General features: G+C 42.3%; 1 protein-coding gene across 1 annotated transcript in view; it reads right to left on the bottom strand.

Moving 5' to 3' along the window:
• Positions 1 to 12240: 12240 nt before the first annotated feature.
• The window catches only part of TOP1 (DNA topoisomerase I), an 81894-nt gene continuing 73385 nt past the window's right edge, over positions 12241 to 20749 (bottom strand). Inside the window, exons 18-21 of the mRNA XM_016187509.2 lie at positions 19859 to 19986; positions 15215 to 15309; positions 14549 to 14698; positions 12241 to 13557 (exon numbers count right to left, since the gene is read on the bottom strand). Of these exons, the coding sequence (XP_016042995.1) occupies positions 13455 to 13557; positions 14549 to 14698; positions 15215 to 15309; positions 19859 to 19986 (476 nt within the window). The 3' untranslated portion in view covers positions 12241 to 13454. The remainder of the gene's footprint in view (positions 13558 to 14548; positions 14699 to 15214; positions 15310 to 19858; positions 19987 to 20749) is intronic.

Genomic DNA, 20749 nt, shown 5'->3' with positions numbered 1-20749 from the left:
CTATCAGAAGAGATTAGGGGTTATCGCTTACTTACTTTCTTTTGTGTAGTTAAGTATGTAGATAAAGTGACTGAGAGAAGTGAAGCAGGGGGTAGGAGAGGAGGGTGTCTAGGCCTAAGTAAATATTTGATTAGACACTTTATAGTATCTTCTTTTTTTTTTTAATTTTTTAAAATTTATTTATTTATTTTTATTTATTTATTTTTTTATAGTATCTTCTTTAGGTCTTTTTACTTGTTTCCTGAGTTTATTAAGTCTAAGTCTAGTCACAGCATATTATTAGCACTTTTACTTTGAGGTATATAGTTTCCCTTAACTTTTGGATACATGTGTACATGTACCCTGTCCCCTAGGCCCTGGTCTATATCTAAGGTGTGTAACTTTGTTAGGAAGTGAGCCATTTGAAATGGAACTAGGTAGTCCCATGTGTTAAGAACAGTCTCTTCCCCACCTGACGACATCAATAACTACAACAATAAAACAAGGGCAACAAAAGGGAATAAATAAAAAATTTAAAAAATTAAAAAAAGAACGGTCTCTTGTGGTCCGGGAGGTGGCGCAGTGGATAAAGCATCGGATTCTCAATCATGAGGTCCTGAGTTCAATCCTCGGCAGCACCAGCAGTGATGTCTGGTTCTTTCCCTCTCCTCCTATCTTTCTCATAAATAAATAAATTAATTCTTTTTTTAAAAAAAAGCAGGGGTAGCATAATGGTTATGCAAAGAGACTCTCATGCCTGAGGCTCCAAAGTCCCAGGTTCAATCCCCTGCACCACCATAAACCAGAGCTGAGCAGTGCTCTGGTAAGAAAAAAAAAAAAAAGAGTCTCACAAGATATTAAGAGCTGGAAGGTTGACATCTGGATAGTTTTTTTTGGGTTTTTTTTTTTTTTCCTCCAGGGTTATTGCTGGGGCTTGGTGACTGCACCATGAATCCACTACTCCTGGAGGCCATTTTTCCCATTTCTGTTGCCTTTGTTGTAGTTGTTATTGTTGTCATAACTGTCATTGTTGTTGGATAGGACAGAGAGAAATGGAGAGAGGAGGGGAAGATGGGGAGAGAAAGACAGACAGCTGCAAACTTGCTTCACCGCTTGTGAGGCGACCCCCTTGCAGGTGGGGAGCCAGGGGCTCGAACTGGGATCCTTACACCAGCCCTTGCACTTTGCGCCATGTGTGCTTAACCAGCTGTGCTACTGCCCAGCTCCCTCTGGATACAGTTCTAAATGAAACATGGCATGGTGGCATTGGTTGCCTCCATGAACTTGTGTCAGCTTGAACAGTCTCAGGGCTGTGATGCTCTTTTACAGTCTATTTCTCTATTTTCTTTAAAAATTATGTTTATGTTAATATGTGCACTCTACCAAGTGTGCTGCCACCCAGCCAGTTTCCCCATCTTCTAAGCACTTCCCAAATACAGTCTAGTCTTCATTGCTTTTGTCCCTGTTTCCTGGGCTTGGCTCCCAGGGGCTCCAAAAATTCCTGCCAGCCAAGAGCTCATATTTACAGTTAGCTGCCAGGCCTTTAATCAGGAAACAGGGCCCCAGTTCCTCCTGGGACTTCTGAGCCAACATCCCAGGCTTCAGAGGCCTCCCTCCAGCAAAGGAGGTTCAGGTAAAGCAGAGCACACAGAAGGTGTGGCTGGTAGGGTCTGTCACCAGCTCAGCATAAATATGGATATGTGGGTGTAACTGGCAACACATGCAGTTGCACTGGCTGGAAGGGAGCAGCCTAGCGCCCACACAAGGCACACACCCATGATATCACTCAGGCTAGCCCTATTTCTGTGAGTATTCATGCTTCAACTCGTCTTGGAGCATACCTGTGCCTGGAGTCTATCTGCCAACCACTTAGAACAGCACTTGACATGTAAAAGGCCGTATGTAACTTTGCTATTCATACTGGCCCATTTACAATATATATATATTTACTTGATAGAAATTGAGAGGGAAGGGTGGGGGTAGATAGCATAATGGTTATGCAAACAGATTCTCATTCCTGAGGCTCCGAAGTCCTAGGTTCAATCCCCTGCGCCACTATAAGCCAGAGCTGAGTAGTGTTCTGGTAAAAAAAAAAGAAAGAAAGAAAGAAAGAAAAAAAAGAAAAGGAAAGAAAGAGATTGAGAGGGGAGTGGGAGATAGAGAGAGGGAAAGAGATAGATACCTGCAGCCCTGCTTCACCACTTGTGAAGCTTTCCCTCCACCGGTGGGGGCCAGGGGCTTGAACCTGGGTCCTTGCTTACTGTAATGTGTGCGCTTAAGCAGGTGCTCCAGTGCCTTGGCCCATTCACTCTTCACTAAAACATGAAAAATATTCTTTTCTCCACGTTACCAATTAAAACACTGAGATTGAGGCCGGGTGGTGGTACACCTGGTTGAGCACAGGTGTTATAGTGCACAAAGACCCGGGTTCGAGCCCCTGTCCTCACATGCAGGGGAAAGTTTCACAAGTGGTGAAGCAGTGCTGCAGGTGTCTCTCTGTCTCCTCTATCTCCTCCTTCCTCTCTATTTCTGGCTGTCTCTATCAAATAAATAAAGATTTAAAAAGTAAAAAATAAAACACTGAGATTAACAGGCATGGGTTTATAACTAAGAAGTGTCAGAGATGGGATTCAAATTTAAGAAGTCTGCCTCCAGAATCAAATCTGCTTGCCCCCCCCTTTAAAAAATATTGATTTAGGGAGAATACAGGTCCATGAAAAATGATGAATGAAATAGTGGGGGTTGTATTGTTAAATGGGAATCTGGGGAATGTTATACATGTACAAACTATTGTATTTAATGTTGAATGTAAAGCATTAATTCCCCAATAAAGAAATAAATTATTAAAAAAATATTGATTTATTCCCTTTTGTTGCTCTAGTTGTCTTCTTCTTGTAGTTATTGTTGTTGTCATCACTGTTGGATAGGACAGAGAGAAATGAAGAGAGGAGGGGAAGACAGAGGGGGAGAGAAAGATAGACACCTGCAGACCTGCTTCATCGCCTGTGAAGCGACTCCCCTGCAGGTGGGGAGCCGGGGGCTCGAACTGGTATCCTTATGCGGTTCCTTGCACTTTGCACCACGTGTGCTTAACCCACTGTGCTACCACCCGACTCCCTGCTTGCCCCTTTCTATAGTGCCCTTACTCTAATGTGTTTCCTACGTTTAGTTATTCGGTTAAATGTTGTCAGTAGATGGAAGTTCACTCTGATAAGGGGTAAGATTCAGTATGCTTCAACCCGGACATGCTGAGAAGGGACACCTGATCATGTATCTAGACCTCTTGGTGGCTGTGAGCATAGAGCAAAACGAAATAGCGTGTATGCAAGCAGATATGGCAGCTCCAGTTATAAGGTGATCACTCATTTTCTTTTACGTATTTATTTATTTATTGGATAGAGACAGCCAGAAATTGAGAGGGAAGGGGGTGATAGAAGAGAGAGATAGAGAGATACCTGCAGCCCTGCTTCACCACTCGTGAAGCTTTCCCCTTGCCCTCTGCAGGTGGGGGGTGGGGGCTGGAACCCGGGTTCTTGTGCATTGTAACATGTGCGCTCAACTAGATGCGCCATCACCCAGCCCCCTCATTTTCTTTCTTTTTTTAATTATTTATTTTATTTTATTTTTTTGCCTCCAGGGTTATCACTGGGGCTAGGTGCCTGCACCATGAATCCAGTGCTCCTGGAGGCTATTTTTTCCATTTTGTTGCCCTTTTTTTAAAAAAAGATTTTATTTATTTATTAATGAGAAAGATAGGAGGAGAGAGAGAAAGAACCAGACATCATTCTGGTACATATGCTGCTGGGGACTGAACTCAGGACCTCATGCTTGAGAGTCCAATGCTTTATATCCACTGCACCACCTCCTGGACCACCCTTCTTGTTGTTCCTATTGCTGCTGTTGTTGGATAGGACAGAGGGCAATCGAGAGAGGAGGGGAAGACAGAGAGGATGAGAGAAAGATACCTGCAGACCTACTTCACCGCTTGTGAGGTGACCCCCCTGCAGGTGGGGATCTGGGGGCTCAAACTGGGATCCTTACGCTGGTCCTTGCACTTCGTGCCATGTGTGCTTAACCTGCTGCGCCACCACCTGGCTCCCTTCTTTTTAAAGAAAGGTCACAGGGGCTAGGCGGTGGCACACTTGGTTAAGTGCGCACATTACAGTGCACAAGGATCCAGATTCAAGCCCCTGGTCCCCACCTGCAGGGGGAAAGCTTCATGAGTGGTGAGGCAGGGCTACAGGTGTCTGTCTGTCTCTCTCCCTCTCTGTCTTCCCCTCTCAATTTCTCTGTCTTTATACAATAATAAATAAAACATTAAAAAAAATTTTTAAAAAAAGGTCACACACACACTTTTTTTTTGGCCACCAGTCTTAGCACTGGGGCTGAGTGCTTGAATGAAGACTTCACTTCAGTCCCCCACATACACACCCTTTTTTTTTCTTCTATTGATAAGAGACAAGAGAGAAAGATGGGAAAAGAAGCTTGTGTAGCTTTCCAAATGCTGTAGAACTGGAGCTTAAACTCTACTCATGGCCCCGGGTAATATGTGTGTTGTACTGGGTGCACCACCACCTAGCCTCATGTTTGTATATTTTAACAAATGACACAGACAGCAGAATACTGCTCACTAGCTCATGTAGTGAACCTGGGACCTCTGAGCTACCTCCAGGGTTAGCACTGGGCTTCAGTGCCTGCACTAAGAATCCACTGCTCCTGGAGGCCATTTTTCCCATTTTGTGGCCCTTGTTATTGTTATTGCTGTTGTTTGATAGGACAAAGAGAAATCGAGAGAGGAGAGGAAGACAGAGATGGGGCGAGAAAGACAGACACCTACAGACCTGTTTCACCGCTTGTGAGGTTAGTTTAATTCCACTGTGGTCTGAGAAGATGCTTGGGATGATTTCAGTGCTCTTGAATTTGCTGCTGCTGTCTTTGTGGCCTAACATATGGTCTATCCTTGAGAATGACCCATGTGGACTTGAGTGAAATGTGTATTCCAGTTTCTTGGGATGAATGACTCTGAAAATGTCCAATAGTTCTAGTTTATCTATCTCCTCCTTTAGCTCCCTCATGTCTTTATTGATTTTTAGCTTGGATGATCTGTCAAATTGAGAGAGTGGGGTATTGAAGTCCCCTAGTATTACTGTGTTGCTGTTAATATATTGCTGTAGCTCTTTCAGTAGATGTTTGATGTATTTAGATGGCTTCTTATTGGGTGCATTGGGTGCATCCCACATTTTCATGATAATATCCCTTCAGGTTGTTTTGCAGCTATTTTGTACAGCAGAAATGTAAACGTTTTTAGACATGTAAGGTTCAAAATGCCCATACATAACAATTAATTTGGTTACATGTACATGTGTTAAATCACATTTAAAACAAGATATTAATTTATGAATACTGATTGCCCCACTCTCACCTTTCCAGTAAGTAATATGCAAGCTCTTTACCATGAGATCTTGATTTCTATGTAGTTGTCAACATTAAAGTCACTTTTTGAACCATCTAATATAATTTCATAAAGCTCGTGACCATCACTGGCTTTTAAATTGAGAGCACTTAATTTTTTATTTAGGAACAACTTACATTGAATGTACCAATTTTAAGTAGAAGTTTGATTAGTTTTGGAAATTTATGACAGGGGTCACATGGTAGCGCAGTGGGTTAAGCGCAGGTGGCGCAAAGCGCAAGGACAGGTTTAAGGATCCTGGTTCGAGCCTCTGGCTCCCCACCTGTAGGGGGGGTCACTTCAGGTGTCTATATTTCTCTTCCCCTCCTCTCTCTTTTTCTCTCTGTCCTAACAACAAGGACAGCAATAACAGCAATGATAACAAGGGCAACAAAAATAGCCTCCAGGAACAGTGGAATAAAAAAATATATTAAAAAATAAAGAAAATTTATGCCCTAATGCAACCTCCACACATTAAAGATAAGAGAGTATTCCCATCACCCTGAAGTCTCTTGCTGCACTTTTGCAGTCTCCCTTGTCTTCCTCTAGCAGTCACTCAGCTACTTTTCATCACACCACTACAGATCAGTTTTGCCTACTGTAGTTGCCAGTAAATGGAACCATGGAGTCTGTACTTTTGTGTCTACACTCAGCATACTTTTGAGAGCATTCATATTGCTGCAGAGGAATACTTTTTGAATCAGTATGTAATGAAGGCTATCGCTGGAAGATTTAAGATATGCATAATTATCTTTTTTTTTTCCTCCAGGGTTATTGCTGGGCTTGGTGCCTGCACCATGAATCCACTGCTCCTGGAGGCCATTTTCCCCCCTTTTTGTTGCCCTAGTTGTTGCAGCCTCATTGCGGTTATTATTGCCATTGTTGACATTGCTTTGTTGTTGGACAGGACAGAGAGAAATGGAGAGAGGAGGGGAAGACAGAGAGAGAGGGGAGAGAAAGATAGACACCTGCAGACCTGCTTCACCGCCTGTGAAGCGACTCCCCTGCAGGTGGGGAGCCAGGGGCTCGAACCGGGATCCTTACGCCGGTCCCTGCGCTTTGCGCCACGTGCGCTTAACCCACTGCGCCACCGCCCGACTCCCGCATAATTATCTTTTTATCACCAAAACCAGCTTTTAAAACATGTCTCCGTATATATTAATAATCTGAATAATATCCATTTTATTACTATTTTTGTCACCAGGGTTATTGGTGTTATTGGTGGCTATTTTCCTTTTTTTTTTTTAAGGTAAAATTTAAAAAATATTTTTATTGATTGGATAGAGACAGCCAGAAATTGGGGGGGGTGATAGAGAGACACCTGCTTCACAACTTGTGAAGCTTCCCCCATGACGGTGAGGACCAGGGGCTTGAATCTGGATCCTTGTGCATTGTAACATGTGCGCTCAACCAGACATGCCACCACCCAGCTCCCAACTTTCATTTTTTGATAGAGGGTGAAAGACAGAAACATCATTGTTCTACCTCTTGTGAAGTTTCCCTCCTGTATTATTATTATTTTTACCAGAACACTGCTCAGCTCTGTTTTATATTGAGTGGTGTGAAGGATTAAATTTGGGACTTTGTAGCCTCAGGCATGACCATTCTGCTCAGCTCTGGTTTATGGTGAGTGGTATGGAGGATTAAATTTGGGACTTCAGAGCCTCAGGCATAACCATTCGGCTCGGCTCTCTACCCTTGCCCCCTTTTTATTATTTTCAGCATCTTATGGAAATGTGTGTCAAGTGTAAACAAGAAAGTATACTGAACTTCTGCTGGGCTAGCGTGAGGGTGTTTCTTCCCAGGCAGGTGCTCTCTGGGTTGGAGAGAACTCAACCAGAGCCAGCCTGGGCTGCTGCTTACTCAGCAATGAGGGAGAGAGACCAGGAACTTGTGGTGGAGTGGGAACACAATACATCTTTATTGTTCAGAGACAACTTTTTATATATTTAGAACTGGGAAGTGGCAAGTCATAAAAGGAAATGGCTAGGAAAGGGGATGGAGAAAAGGAAAGAGCGGGAAGGTAGAAAGCTTCCATAGCAACAGTTGCTAGGGTTTTAACTGGCAGGATTAATGCAGCCTGCAGGCAGGGTGGGTCTCGAGGTAGAAAGAAGACCAGGCAAAAGAATGATTATGTAAATAGACCATAGTGTCAGCAATGGAGGATGGAGTAGGGGGGCTGCCCGACAAACTTACATGACCTACTAACCAGCTGCAGTTAGAAACTTGGGACTAAAGTGGGGTGGTAGCGCAGCGGGTTAAGCGCACATGGTGCAAAGCGCAAGGACCAACTGAAGGATCCCAGTTCGAGTCCCTGGGGTCCCCACCTGCAGGGGAGTCACTTCATAGGTGGTGAAGCAGGTCTGCAGGCATCTTTCTTTCTCTCCCCGGCTTCCGCTCCTCTCTCCATTTCTCTGTCCTATTCAACAACAACAATGGCAACAGTAACACGAACAACAACAAGGCTAACAAAGGCAACAAAAGTGAAAATAAATATAAAAAATAAATAAACAAAATGAGCTTGGGACTACTCTCATTTCATGTCAAATACCACTTCCATGGCAAACGCTAGAAGAAGAACCACTTCCATATTACTTTTTTAAGCAATATGTTCTACACAAATATTTATGTTTTCCTAAAAGTCTTGACTTAGGTATCATTACTTATCTTTAAAAAAGGGGGGTGGGGTAGATAGCATAATGGTTATGCAAACAGACTCTCATGCCTGAGGCTACAAGGTCCCAGGTTCAATCCCCGGTACTACCATAAACCAGAGTTGAGCAGTGCTCTGGTAAAAACAACAACAACAAAAAAAAAACCCTCACCATATTGCTATTTAAAGTTGTCTGCACAAGGTTTGTTTATATGCAGTTCTTGGGATTGTGAGAAATAATTACTAAGCCTGTGGTAGTTTTCTTTTCCTTGTTTACTCATTTTGCCAGGAACTAGTTTGGCTGAGGTCATTTCAGGATAATGTGCTCTCTCCAAAAAGTGCTTTTATGGTTCAAAACAAGTTGAGAGGATCTCATTATATGAAGGATTTTGTAAGGGCTGAGTGTCAACTTTCTCAATAGAAAAAAGAAAAGCTTGTTAAATGACATAGTGGGGGTTGTATTGTTAAATGGGAAACTGGGGAATGTTATGCATGTACAAACTATTGTATTTACTGTTGAATGTAAAACATTAATTCCCCAATAAAGAAATAAATTTAAAAAAAAAAGAAAAAGAAAAGGTTGTTTAAAGTTTTTTGCAAGAGCCAGTCAAGAATTACTGCGTTGTATGATGGCTACCTTTCAGTTCTGATTGGGGAATGGTGGCGTTTCATGGAAACGTGAAACCTGGGCCTAGATTCATAACTAACAAGCTCATTTCAAGATTTGAGATAAAGGAAGCCTGGCCAACTCCTTGCCAGACTTAGCTGGCAGTGTGTCTAGAACTCAGGAAAGGGGTCTAAGTTGGAGACAAAATTATAGCAGTCACCACCTTTACCTACAAATGAAATCAGCATAATGTAGGGAGTTTTCTGTCTACCCCTCATTCCTCATTATCTGTACCTCTTGTTATCTCCCTCTATCAAAAAAGAAAAACAAAACAAAAAAGCGGCCACCTGGAATGGCAGAGTTGTGCAGGCACTGGAAGTGCAGTTGACCTGACAGGGCAGTTAGAACCAGGAAGGAGATGGTACAGTGGTATGTATGATCATGGGACTTAAACATGGCCTGGAAGGGGGCACATGGTAGTTGAATCCTGGACTCCCAAGCAATTAGTGCTGAGCTGCATTCCCAGATAAGGTGGCTTTGTGGAAGTCAGAAAAATTCTTTCACAAGGCAGCAGTCACATGTTGCATGCATGTGAAATACTCAGAAAAGCCAAACTTGTAGAGTGTATTACTGGAGACTGGGGAATATGGATTTAATTGTAAGTAACCATGAAGGATCTTACTGGAAGGATGGTGTTCTAAAAATTAATACGGTTGGCTGCAACAGTAGTTACAAAGAATCAGTCTACTTAAAATGGGTGGATTTTACACATGAAATATATTTCAATAGAGCTGTTAAAGTGGTTAGTGTCCATTTCACAGAGAGCTTTAGATGCCAAATACTGGGAGTTGGGCAACAGCGCAGCGGGTTAAATGCAGGTAACACAAAAGCACAAGGACCGGCATAAGGATCCTGGTTCGAGCCCCCTGGCTCCCCACCTGCAGAGGAATCACTTTACAAGCGGTGAAGCAGGTCCGCAGGTGTCTTTCTCTCCCCCTCTGTCTTCCCCTCCTCTCTGCTATTCAACAATGACATCAATAACAACAAGGGCAATAATAGGGAATACTAAAAAAAAAAAAAAAAGCCAAATACTGAGCCTGTTTGGACTCAGTCATCTATTCATTGACTGTGGTCAGACTTGAAAGAGGGTGTTGAGGTAAGATGGTAACAAACTAGTTGCAGTGTGTGGGGGAATGACCAGTGGTGTAGATGACTGACTCACTCCAGGTACTTGCTCATAATGGAGAGGCTAGAAGCTAAAAGGGCTAAGTTGCAGGATTTTTTCATTTCTTAAAATATTTATTTATTCCCTTTTGTTGCTGTTGTTTTATTGTAGTTATTGATGTCGTTGTTGTTGGATAGGACAGTGAAATATAGAGAGGAGGGGAAGACGGGAGAGAAAGACAGACACCCGTAGACCTGCTTCACTGCTTGTGAAGCAACTCCCCTGCAGGTGGGGAGCCGGGCTCAAAGCAGGGTCCTTAAGCTGGTTTTTGAGCTTTGCACCACCTGTGCTTAACCTGCTGCGCTACTGCCCGACTCCCAGCTTTTTTCTTTTCCACCAAAGCACTGCTCAGCTCTGGCTTATGGTGGTGCAGGGGGTTGAATCTAAGATTTTGGAGCCTCGGGTGTGAGATTTTCTTTGCATAATAATTCTTTAATTTTTTATCTTTATTGATAGAGACAGCTATAAATTGAGAGGGAAGGGGGTAGTAGAGATACCTGCAGCCCTGCTTTATCACTTGTGAAGCTTTCCCCCTGCAGGTGGGGAGATTTTTCATTTTTTAAAGTGTGGCAGAGTTTGGAGTTAGATTTAACAAGGTGAATAGACAGGACATACTCAGCTCAGCTCACCTCTGGCTTATGATGGTAGTGGGGACTGAACCTGGGATGTCAGAGCCTCAGGCACTTAAGTCTTTTTGCATAAACATTATGCCAGCCCTGTAAATCATGCTTTTTTAAAAATTATATTTATTTATTGGATAGACAGCCAGAAATTGAGAGGGGAGGGAAAGATAGAGAGGGAGACAAAGAGACACCTGCAGCCTTGCTTCATCACTCATGAAGCTTTCCCCCTGCAGGTAGGGACTAGAGGCTCGAACTGGGGTCCTTTTGCACTGTAACGTGTGCTTCACCAGGTGCACCACCACCTGGCCCCCTTATGCTTTGTTTTATAGTATGTACTTAAGAGAGAGAGCATCACTTGGGCATATGTGATTCTGGGGATTAAATTTGGGATCTGTCTGCAAGTTTGTTGTTCTAGTCATCATGCCACCTCCCAGGCCACATACTTTATTTTCACTGAATGACAGATTCTCTATCCCAAGCTAACTGTGGATAAAATTAGGTTGAATGTTTTAAAAAAGGGGCAGAATTGACAGGAAGTGAGATTTTTAAAAACTTTTTATTAGAGATAGAGGGGGGAAGGGGAGATATAGAGGAAAAGAGACCTACAGCACGGATTCACTGCTTGTGAAGCTTTCCCAAAACAGGTGAGAACCAGGGGCTTGAACTTGGGTCCTTGAGCATGGGAGCCTGTTTCACCTGGCTTGAGGGGAGTCTTTTTTTCTTTTTACCAGAGTACTGCTCAGCTCTGGCTTATGGTGATGTGGGGGATTGAACCTGGAACTTTGGAGCCTCAGGCATGAGTCTCTTTACGTTACCATTATGCTACCTACCCCCAACCAAGGGGAGTTCTTTATACCATGTTCCACCCTTCACTCCTGGAAATGGCTAGAAGTAGAAGAGAACTGACCCACTGGCTGGTTGAATATGCAGTGTGTATCTTCCTCACTTCATACTCAAGTATCCTTCAAGGAAGGCCCTTCACACTGGCCCTCACCTACCTGGCTGCCTTCTTCTCTCACCTGCCCTGAGATCAGGTCAGTTTTCCATTCTAAAGCTTATGGTGGTACTGGTGATTGAACCTGGAAGTTATGGTGCCTCAGGCATGAAAGGCTTTTTTTGCAATAACTATTAGGTTGTCTTCCCAGTCCAGGATTACTATTATTATTATTTATTTACTTTTTATTAAGATTTTATTTATTTATGAGAAAGATAGGAGAAAGAACCAGACATCACTCTGGCACATGCACTGCTAGGGATCGAACTCGGGACCTCATGCTTGAGAGTCCAAATCACTGCTCCACCTCCTTGACCATTATTATTATTTTTAGCAATTCCAAAGAAGTTGCTTTCTGCTTCTGGCCAGCACATATAGGAAGCACTCTTAAAAGTTTGTCCCCAAATACATCTGCTCCACTTACTCAATAATACCCAACTAAACATCTATTACAGTTCTTGTACCCTAATCATTCTAGTAGAGTTTTGTGGGCTTATCTTTGTCTAAGGAGGCAGATATGGTGCCCCTCTGGTGCACAAAGAACAAGTGGACATATGCACCTTTGTTGGGATCCACCCAGCCCCAGCTCCTGAGGAGGGAACCACCTTTGCTGACCTGAGCTGTCTGACCACATCTCTTACCAAGTGACAACCTCAGATCCTCACTCTGACCTTTGGTTCTGGGTAACAAAGAGGCACACACTTACATTTCCGTTAAGTTGTAGGAATTTATTTTAAATAACCTACAGTTGATTAAAAGGGAATTCATGATAAAAATAGAAGATACTTGAGGAAAGATGTGGGAAATGGACTCTGCACACACACTAAACTAACAATGCCTCTAAACTAATGATTATAGCAAAAAATGTCTTCACATTAAAATTCTGCTTTTTATGTTTTTTTTTAAATTTTTTACACAATTACAAAAGAAAAAAAAATAAAAGCCCTAAAATCTTGATTTTTTTTTTCCTTTCTTTTTTTTTTTTTTTGTTTTGGACCAAATACTCATTTTCCTCTAAATTTATTGACCTGTTGAACCTTTTATACAATACAATCTTTCAAGTGAAAGATTGGGGTTTAAAAGAAAAATATGGATGTCTGAAAGGTTACAGATAATGCTCAGTACAAAGAATAATGGGAAAATGGTTTCAGTCATGGATTATTTCATTATCCTTAGACTCACTCACCCGTCATCCCTCCCCAACCCCAATCTACACGATCTTTAAGATCAAGAAAATGTTTAAATATTTTAAAATAATTAAAAAGAAACAAAAATTCACATTTAAAAAGGAACACTCAAGTCAGGAAATATTTTCCCATCATGCTTTTCTGTGAACAGGTGTCTGAACCAAAACACTGCCGATGTCACGACTGCTTCAAGTTTAATGAAAATTGATTCCCATGACAATAGATAGTGACAACTCTAACAGGTGCGCTGGGTTTTTGTTATACTTAATTTTAAATTCCTGAAATGGGGGAGAAAGGAGGGAGTTTAGGAATTCTTTTCTATTAAAATATAGAAGTTATTGCAAAACCCTAACTGTAAAAACGCACCAATATAATCGGACTTCGTATACAGTAGCTAAGAGAATCCAAATGCTTTAGTGAAACAGTGAATTTGCCTGGCAGAACTGTTGACAAATCCCCATCCACTTGCCCTCTTGAAAAGTAAAAACAAAATTCAAAACAAATCATACAGCTAGAATTTTGATATCTGAAATATTTTTAAATAAGTTGTCCATAGGACAACTGGCTCAGCTCTCCCTTATAATATCTTCAGGTTTATCTTTTCGCAAAGATGTTGGTTTGTTAAGACTTGCTGCCTCTCTTCCTCCAGTTTGAGGGGAAGTTAGGCTCACAGTTTTTCCATCTTTCCCAAACCACACTGTTCCTTTTCATAGAACCCTGCCCCTCAAGACTGGTTAAAATTCATAGTCCTCATCAGCCATATCGATGGCCCAGGCAAACTTCTCTCGTTGGGTTTTGTTGTAAATTTTCTCAATTGGTATACCCCATTTCTTGCACCTATAATCAAGGAAGAAAGAAGGAAGATTAGTGTCTACATGTCAACAAGTATAACGTAAGCCACCCCCCCTTTTTACCTCCAGTTTTATTGCTGGGGTTCAGCACTATGAATCCACTGCTCCTGTGCCTTTTTATCCCCCTTTATTTGATAGGACAGAGAAATTGAGAGAGGAGGGGAAGATAGAGATGGGGAGAGAAAGATAGACACCTGCAAACCTGCTTCACGGCTTGTGAAGTGATCCCCTGCAGGTGGGGAGCTGGGGGATCAAACGGGGATCCTTGCTTAACCTGGTGCACTACTGCTGGATCCTCTCACCTACCCTTTAAAAGCAAATAGCGGGGGTTGGTACAGCAGGTTAAGCACACATGGTGCGAAGTTCACAGGAGCCTGGTTTAAGCCCCCAGCTCCCCACCTGCAGGGGGGTTGCTTCACAAGTGGTGAAGTAGATCTGCAGGTGTCTATCTTTCTCTCCCCCATCTCTCTCAATTCCTCTGTCCTATCCAACAACAATGACAGCAAAAACAAGACAATAATAATAACAACAATAAACAAGGGCAACAAAAGGGAAAAAAATGGCCTCCAGGAGTAGTGGATTCATAGTGCAGGCACTAAGCCCCAGCAATAATCCTGGAGGCAAAAAAAAAAAAAAAAAAAAAGTCACGCACACACATCTTTAAAAGCAAATAGCTGGGGAGACAGCATAATGGTTAGGATAAAACTTTCATGCTGAAATTCTCCAGTTCAATCTATAGCACCACCACCAGCCAGAGTTGAGTAGTGCTCTGGTGGGAAAACAAATGAACAAAAAACCCAGAAAAACATGCTCAAAGGTGGTGTAACAGAATTTACTAACACCTAGGTGCATCCAGGATGGCTTAATGGAATGTAGTTTCAACTTAGGAACAATATGTGCAGGTCAACAATGCTCTTGAAAATCGCAACCCCCTTTTCCAATCCAATAGCAGGAACCCAAGAGGACTCTTTGCTTACCAAGCCACTGAGATCCTAGGGTCCAGATAATTGAGTTTTGAGGTCCCCAAGGCTATTTGCTTATTCTCCTCTCGGTCTGTGGCCTGAACTTCAAGTTTCATCAGTTGCTCCTCCAGTCTCTGCACAGCCTTCTTCTTTGACTCTACCACCCTAGAGAAGGCAGTCATTAAAAAAAAACTTTAGGGGAGTTGGGTAGTAGCACAGCGGGTTAAGCACACACGGCACCAAGCGCAAGGACTGGCGTAAGGATCCTGGTTCGAGCCCTCAGCTCCCCACCTGCAGGGGAGTCGCTTCACAGGCGGTGAAGCAGGTCTGCAGTTGTCTATCTTTCTCTCCCCCTCTGCCTTCCCCTCCTCTCTCCATTACCCCCTGTCCTGTCTTAACAATGACAACATCAATAACAATTACAATAATAACTACAACAACAATAAAAAACATGGGCAACAAAAGGGAAAATAATAAATAATTAAAAAAACATTTTTGCATCTGGATATGGGCAATGCAATTGCACCCTACCACTTAAGAGGCAGAAAAAGCACATAAGTCCCTACAGTGATTCCCAAAAGACATCATTCAGAAACTCTAGAAAAGCTAGAATCGTTAAGACTTCTCATCTGCTCTTCTCTCAAACACAATCTCCAGCTTAGCACAGCCCTAGATACATACTTCTTGGTCTTTGCATCCTTCATGACCTTGGCATCGGCCTTAGCACTTTTCAGGTCTCTCCGGGCATCTGCTAGCTGTTCCTTCTTGGCATCAATCTGAATGGAGAGGAGCAGTTAAGACTTAGAAATGAAATGAAGCGGGGTATGGGCAGTAATGCAGTGGGTTAAGCACACGTGGTGCGAAGTGCAAGGACTGGCCTAAGGATCCTGGTTCGGCTCCACCTGCTTGTTTGGGAGGGGTCACTTTACAAGCGGTGAAGCAGGTCTTGTAGGTAGGTGTCTTTCTCTTCCCTTCTGTTTCCCCCTCCTCTCTGGATTTCTCTGTCCTATCCAACAATAACAACAAGGGCAACAAAAATGGGGGGGGGGGGGAATGGCCTCTAGGAGCAGTGGATTTGTGGTGTAGCACCAAGCCCCAGCGATAACCCTGGAGGCAAAAAGAAAGAAAGAGAGAAAGAAAGGAGAAAAAGAAATGAAGCCCAAGAGGAAAAGAGGCTCCAGAGAAAATAAAACCCAGAAGTCACCAACAAGCAGCAGGCTCTTTCAGAAGTCTGGCAGGTAAAAATAAATCAGGGTGGCTTCAAGAAGCTACAGTATAGATGCAAAGTGGCTGCTGAATTCAAATTGTTTATTTTCTTATGGTTTTAAAATGACCCCTTATTCCCCACTAATGTGTCCTGGAGCTCTGCTTCCCCAGAGACCCATCCTACTAGGGAAAGAGAGAGGCAGACTGGGAGAATGGACTGACCAGTCAATGCCCATGTTCAGCAGGGAAACAATTACAGAAGCCAGACCTTCCACCTTCTGCAACCCACAACGACTCTGGGTCCATGCTCCCAGAGGGATAGAGAATGGGAAAGCTATCAGGAGAGGGGATGGGATATGGAGATTGGGTGGTGGGAATTGTGTGGAGTTGTACCCTTCCTACCCTATGGTTTTGTTAATTTATCCTTTCTTAAATAAAATAAAAAAAAAAAGAAATACCATCGAAAAATTAAATTAAATGACCCCTTATGAAATGGAGGCAGTAACTCAGGACTCCACTGACTCAAAGCTCAGGGGAAAGAACTGGAAGTGTAGGCAGTGCTTTAGACACTTGGGAGGTCTAGGACAAGTGCTATTTTATCAAATGGATATCATGCTAAGTTATAGCCTTAACCCCAAGAATACTATAGGACACAGTCTTTCTGAGGCAGAGAAAAAATATATGTACTGAGCAAATCCCAAGACACTGACAGCACTCTAGGAAGGAAATGCCAGTTTCCTAAGAGGACACATTGTAGAGAACATCCAAGGCACAAAAAGAAAGAAAAATAAAATAACAAGTGTCTGAGAAGCTTGAAATGTGGCGCTATGGATAAAAGTGTTGGGAGACTCAAGCCTGAGGTCCTAGGTCTGTCTCTAGTGTGGTATGTGCCAGAGAGATGTTTTTACTTGCTCCCTCTCTTTCTCATTAAAATAAAGAAAGCTCCATGAGTGGTGAAGCAGGACTGTAGGTGTCTCTCTGTTTCTTTCCCTCTCTACCTCTTCTCTTCTCAATTTCTGTCTCTATCCAATAATAAATGGAAAATAGTACGGGGGTGGGGTGGGGCGAGCATCTGAAACTGCACAGCTCAGCTAGTTTGTTCAAGCCAATACATAGCAATGGCATGGCCTTGTCTTTAAGAGAAGAGTTAAACCAGGAAGGACATTAGAGTAGTTATCAATAAAAATAAAGGTTTAGAAATATATTTAGCAGGAGTCAGGCGGTAGCGCAGTGGGTTAAGCACACATGGTGCAAAGCTCAAGGACCGGCAGAAGGACCCCAGTCTGAGCCCCCAGCTTCCCACCTGCAGGGGAGTCGCTCCATAGGCGGTGAAGCTGGTCTGCAGGTGTCTCTCTTTCTCTCCCCCTCCTTTCTCCGTTTCTCTCTGTCCTATCTAACAATGACGACATCAATAACAACAATAATAACTACAACAACAGTAAAAAGACAAGGGCAACAAAAGGGAAAAAAAATAAAATATATTCAGCTGTGGAGCTCTTTTTATTATTACAAAAAAGAGACAAGGGCAATGCTAGACTTTTGCTTGATAGAACACTTAAGCACTCCTGAAGTACCTAAGCTGTTCCTAGTTGCTGCTTCAATACAATAATGGAAGATAACATGGAGTTATAGCCCTAGTTGGCAAACTTACACACTGCTGGGGGCAGGAGAACCTCCAGGGTAAATACAGGCCTGATTCATATACATTGGGCTATTGATCTCAGAGGCCAGAATTGTCTGCTAGATAAACACACAGCACAGGACTGGAAACAGAGGCTACCATTGTGAAAGCATCATTAAATGCATTTTACTATGAATGGCTTACTTCCAATATCTATGTTGCCCCAAGGCAAACTGAAAAAACTATTCTATACACAAAAAGCATCAGACACCACTAGCCAGATTCTTCTTAGGCCAGAAACGCAACAAACCACAATCTTTTAACCATCTCCATGAATGCTAAATTGGTAGGCCATTTCAAATTCCCTCAAAGAATCAATGACTCCATTGATTCACTTGGCAAATAGGGAGTGCTCTTGCATTGTGGGCACATAGGAGAAGGTTGCTGGGCTTGTTTGGCAGGCAGCCTGGGCTACCCAAACAGTGGTTCCACAATGAGATCAACAAAAGACCGCCTCAGGCTTGAGGGAGAGATCCACAAAGTTAGGCAAACAACTTCTGCATATTCGTGCTTTTATTTCTTGCTAGGAAAGATAACGTGAGACTACTACTAGATGACCACCATTTAACAGAGTGGAAACTGCTGGAATAGGTGGTCAATAGGATTCTTTGTCTACCAATCACATGGTCCAAAGATTTAGGAGGTCCTTGGACATATGTTCACTACGGGCATGTTATCCCTTTAGGAATACCTGATGGCTGGCATATGTATCATAAAGAACAGGTTATGTCTTTGATTTTTTTTTTTTTATTGCCACTTGGGCTATTGCCATGGCTCAGTGCCTGCATGATGAATATGATGAATCCACCACTCGCAGTGGTCACCTCCTCCCCACATTCCTCCTTTCTTTTTTTATTATATAAGACAGAGAAATTGACAGGGATGGGGAGATAGAGATACCTGCAGACTCTCTTCACTGCTTGTGAAGCTTCCCCTTACAGGTGGGGAGTCCAGCTTCCAACCTGGGTCATTGCACATAGTAATGTGCATTCAACTGGGTGTGCCACTGCCTGACCCTCTTTTGATTCACTTGATCCCTGGGTATATTATCCTAAGAAAATTTCAACAGAAGAAAAATGTTCAGCTTGCAAATATGCATGGTTCACCAATGTGACTTGTTCAATAATGAATGTGGGCAACTAACCAATGGAGTGCCAGTAATACCCACACAGAAATGCTTCTCCTAGGGGTCGGGCGGTAGGTAGCACAGTGGATTAAGCACACATGGCGCAAAGTGCAAAGACCCATGTAAGGATCCTGGTTCGAGCCCTGGCTCTCCACCTGCAGGGGAGTCGCTTCACAGGCGGTGGAGCAGGCATGCAAGGTGTCTACCTTTCTCTCCTCCTCTCCATTTCTCTCTGTCCTATCCAATAACATCAATAACTACAATAAAACAAGGGCAACAAAAGGGAAAATAAATATTAAAAAAAATGCTTCTCTTTATGAAATGTGTTAAAAACAGAATTAAGGGGATATTTTCTTTTTCAATCTGAAACAGTCTTTTGGAATTAGCTGTATTTCTGGGTTGTGCTAAGGAACTGTGAAGGCTGTCCTTACATTCATTATTCTTGTGTAGAGGAGGACAGCAATATATTTTAACTATTTTTAAAAATATTTTAAAAAATTTATTTATTCCCTTTTGTTGTTCCCCTTTTTATTGTTGTAGTTGTTGATGTCATCGTTGTTGGATAGGACAGAGAGAAATAAAGAGAGGAAGGGAAGACAGAGGGGGAGAGAAAGATAGACACGCAGACCTACTTCACCACTTGTGAAGCAACTCCCTTGCAGGTGGGGAGCAAGGGGATCAAACCGGGGTTCTTAACACTGGTCCTTACGCTTTGCGCCACCTGTACTTAAAACTGTTGAGCTACCCACCTGACTCCCAATATATATTCTTTAAAAGCGTATCAGTTAAGTTTTCTAAAAATGAGAAGTGGCACTGCAGGGGGCCAGTTAAACACCTAGTTAAACGCACACATTACAGTATACAAGGATAAGGTTCAAGCCCTTGGTCCCCACCTGGGAGGTGGGAGGAAGGGAAGCTTCACAGGGGGTGAAGTAGGGCTTCAGTGTCTCTTTGTCCATCTTCCCCTCCCTTCTCAATATCTGTTTTTACCCAATACTAAAAATAAATAAATAAATATTATTTAAAAAAAAAAAAAAAAAAAAAGGCAATGCAGAACTTCTGGCCACAGAGTAAAGACTTCCTGAACGAGTGCACTGACAGTAATATCATAACAGGGATAATGCCCATCACATTTCCATCCACTTGTTTGTCTTAAGTATTGACTTTATCTCCCAAGATACCTAGAAGAAAGGTGAAACTGGTCTGATATTCCAGTCCAGAAGTCTGAATTATAAATGCCTCTCCTCAGGTTATTTGTCCACAATAGACATGATTCCCTTCCTTATGATATCCCACCCCAGAATGACGCTACCTTAGATTGCAAGTTCATCATAGACTTCTCAAAAGTTTTTGGTGGTGCCCTCTGATGGTTACAAAGAATTGCAACAGCTCGATTGGCACGGTTGTAAGAGAGAATCTTTGCTGGGATGTTCTCATCAGCTGTGAAGAAAGTCAAGACAGTTTAAATATCAACAGAGAACACTAAGAATATCTTCAGCACTTGAGACACTCAAGATTTTACTGGCCCTTAAATTTCCTTATGGTCTAAATCTTAGAGTTAGAACAAAGGGGCTCTTAAATTTTACATTTTAAGGCTAGAAGACAGCATGTATTTTTAAACTGCTTTAAATATCAGCTAAGGAATATTCTTACTAGTGTTGTGTGTTATTTTTACCTCACCCTAAAATACTGGTCTTCAAATAGACGCATCTCTGGCTATTCTCTTCATATTCTAAAGTCATCTAACAAATTTAAAATAGCAGTTTAACAGAACACAATTTAGTAGTGGCTAGGCTCCAGGTTAAAAAAAAGATTTGTAGATCTTAGTGATATTTTCTGCAGCTAACCTGAAGAATACCTACTCTTAAGGAAAAGTGACTGAAACATAAGAGAAAGGATTTGCTCCTTTGTGTTTTTAGTAACCGTGACAACCAGTCTCTCAAATTTACAGAACATCAGAGAACTACGCATCATGCAAGTCTTTAAATAACATATAGAAAACATAAGATGCAAACATTTTCAGAGCTGAGAGAAAACTATCAGTATTCCATGAAATTAACCTAGAATTTGAGGCTGGGTTGGGGGAAATAGTACTGATCTTGCATTTATAAAACTAAGTCTTTGCTCTCTATTAGAGGTATCGAAGGAAAGAATTCTAGTCAAAATGTTAAAGACAAAAGTGGAATAGATCTAGGACTTAGTT

Source organism: Erinaceus europaeus, chromosome 1 (genome assembly GCF_950295315.1).
Source record: "Erinaceus europaeus chromosome 1, mEriEur2.1, whole genome shotgun sequence".
In the NCBI taxonomy this organism is placed as follows: domain Eukaryota; kingdom Metazoa; phylum Chordata; class Mammalia; order Eulipotyphla; family Erinaceidae; genus Erinaceus; species Erinaceus europaeus.
This window is presented reverse-complemented; position numbering and strand designations above follow the sequence as displayed.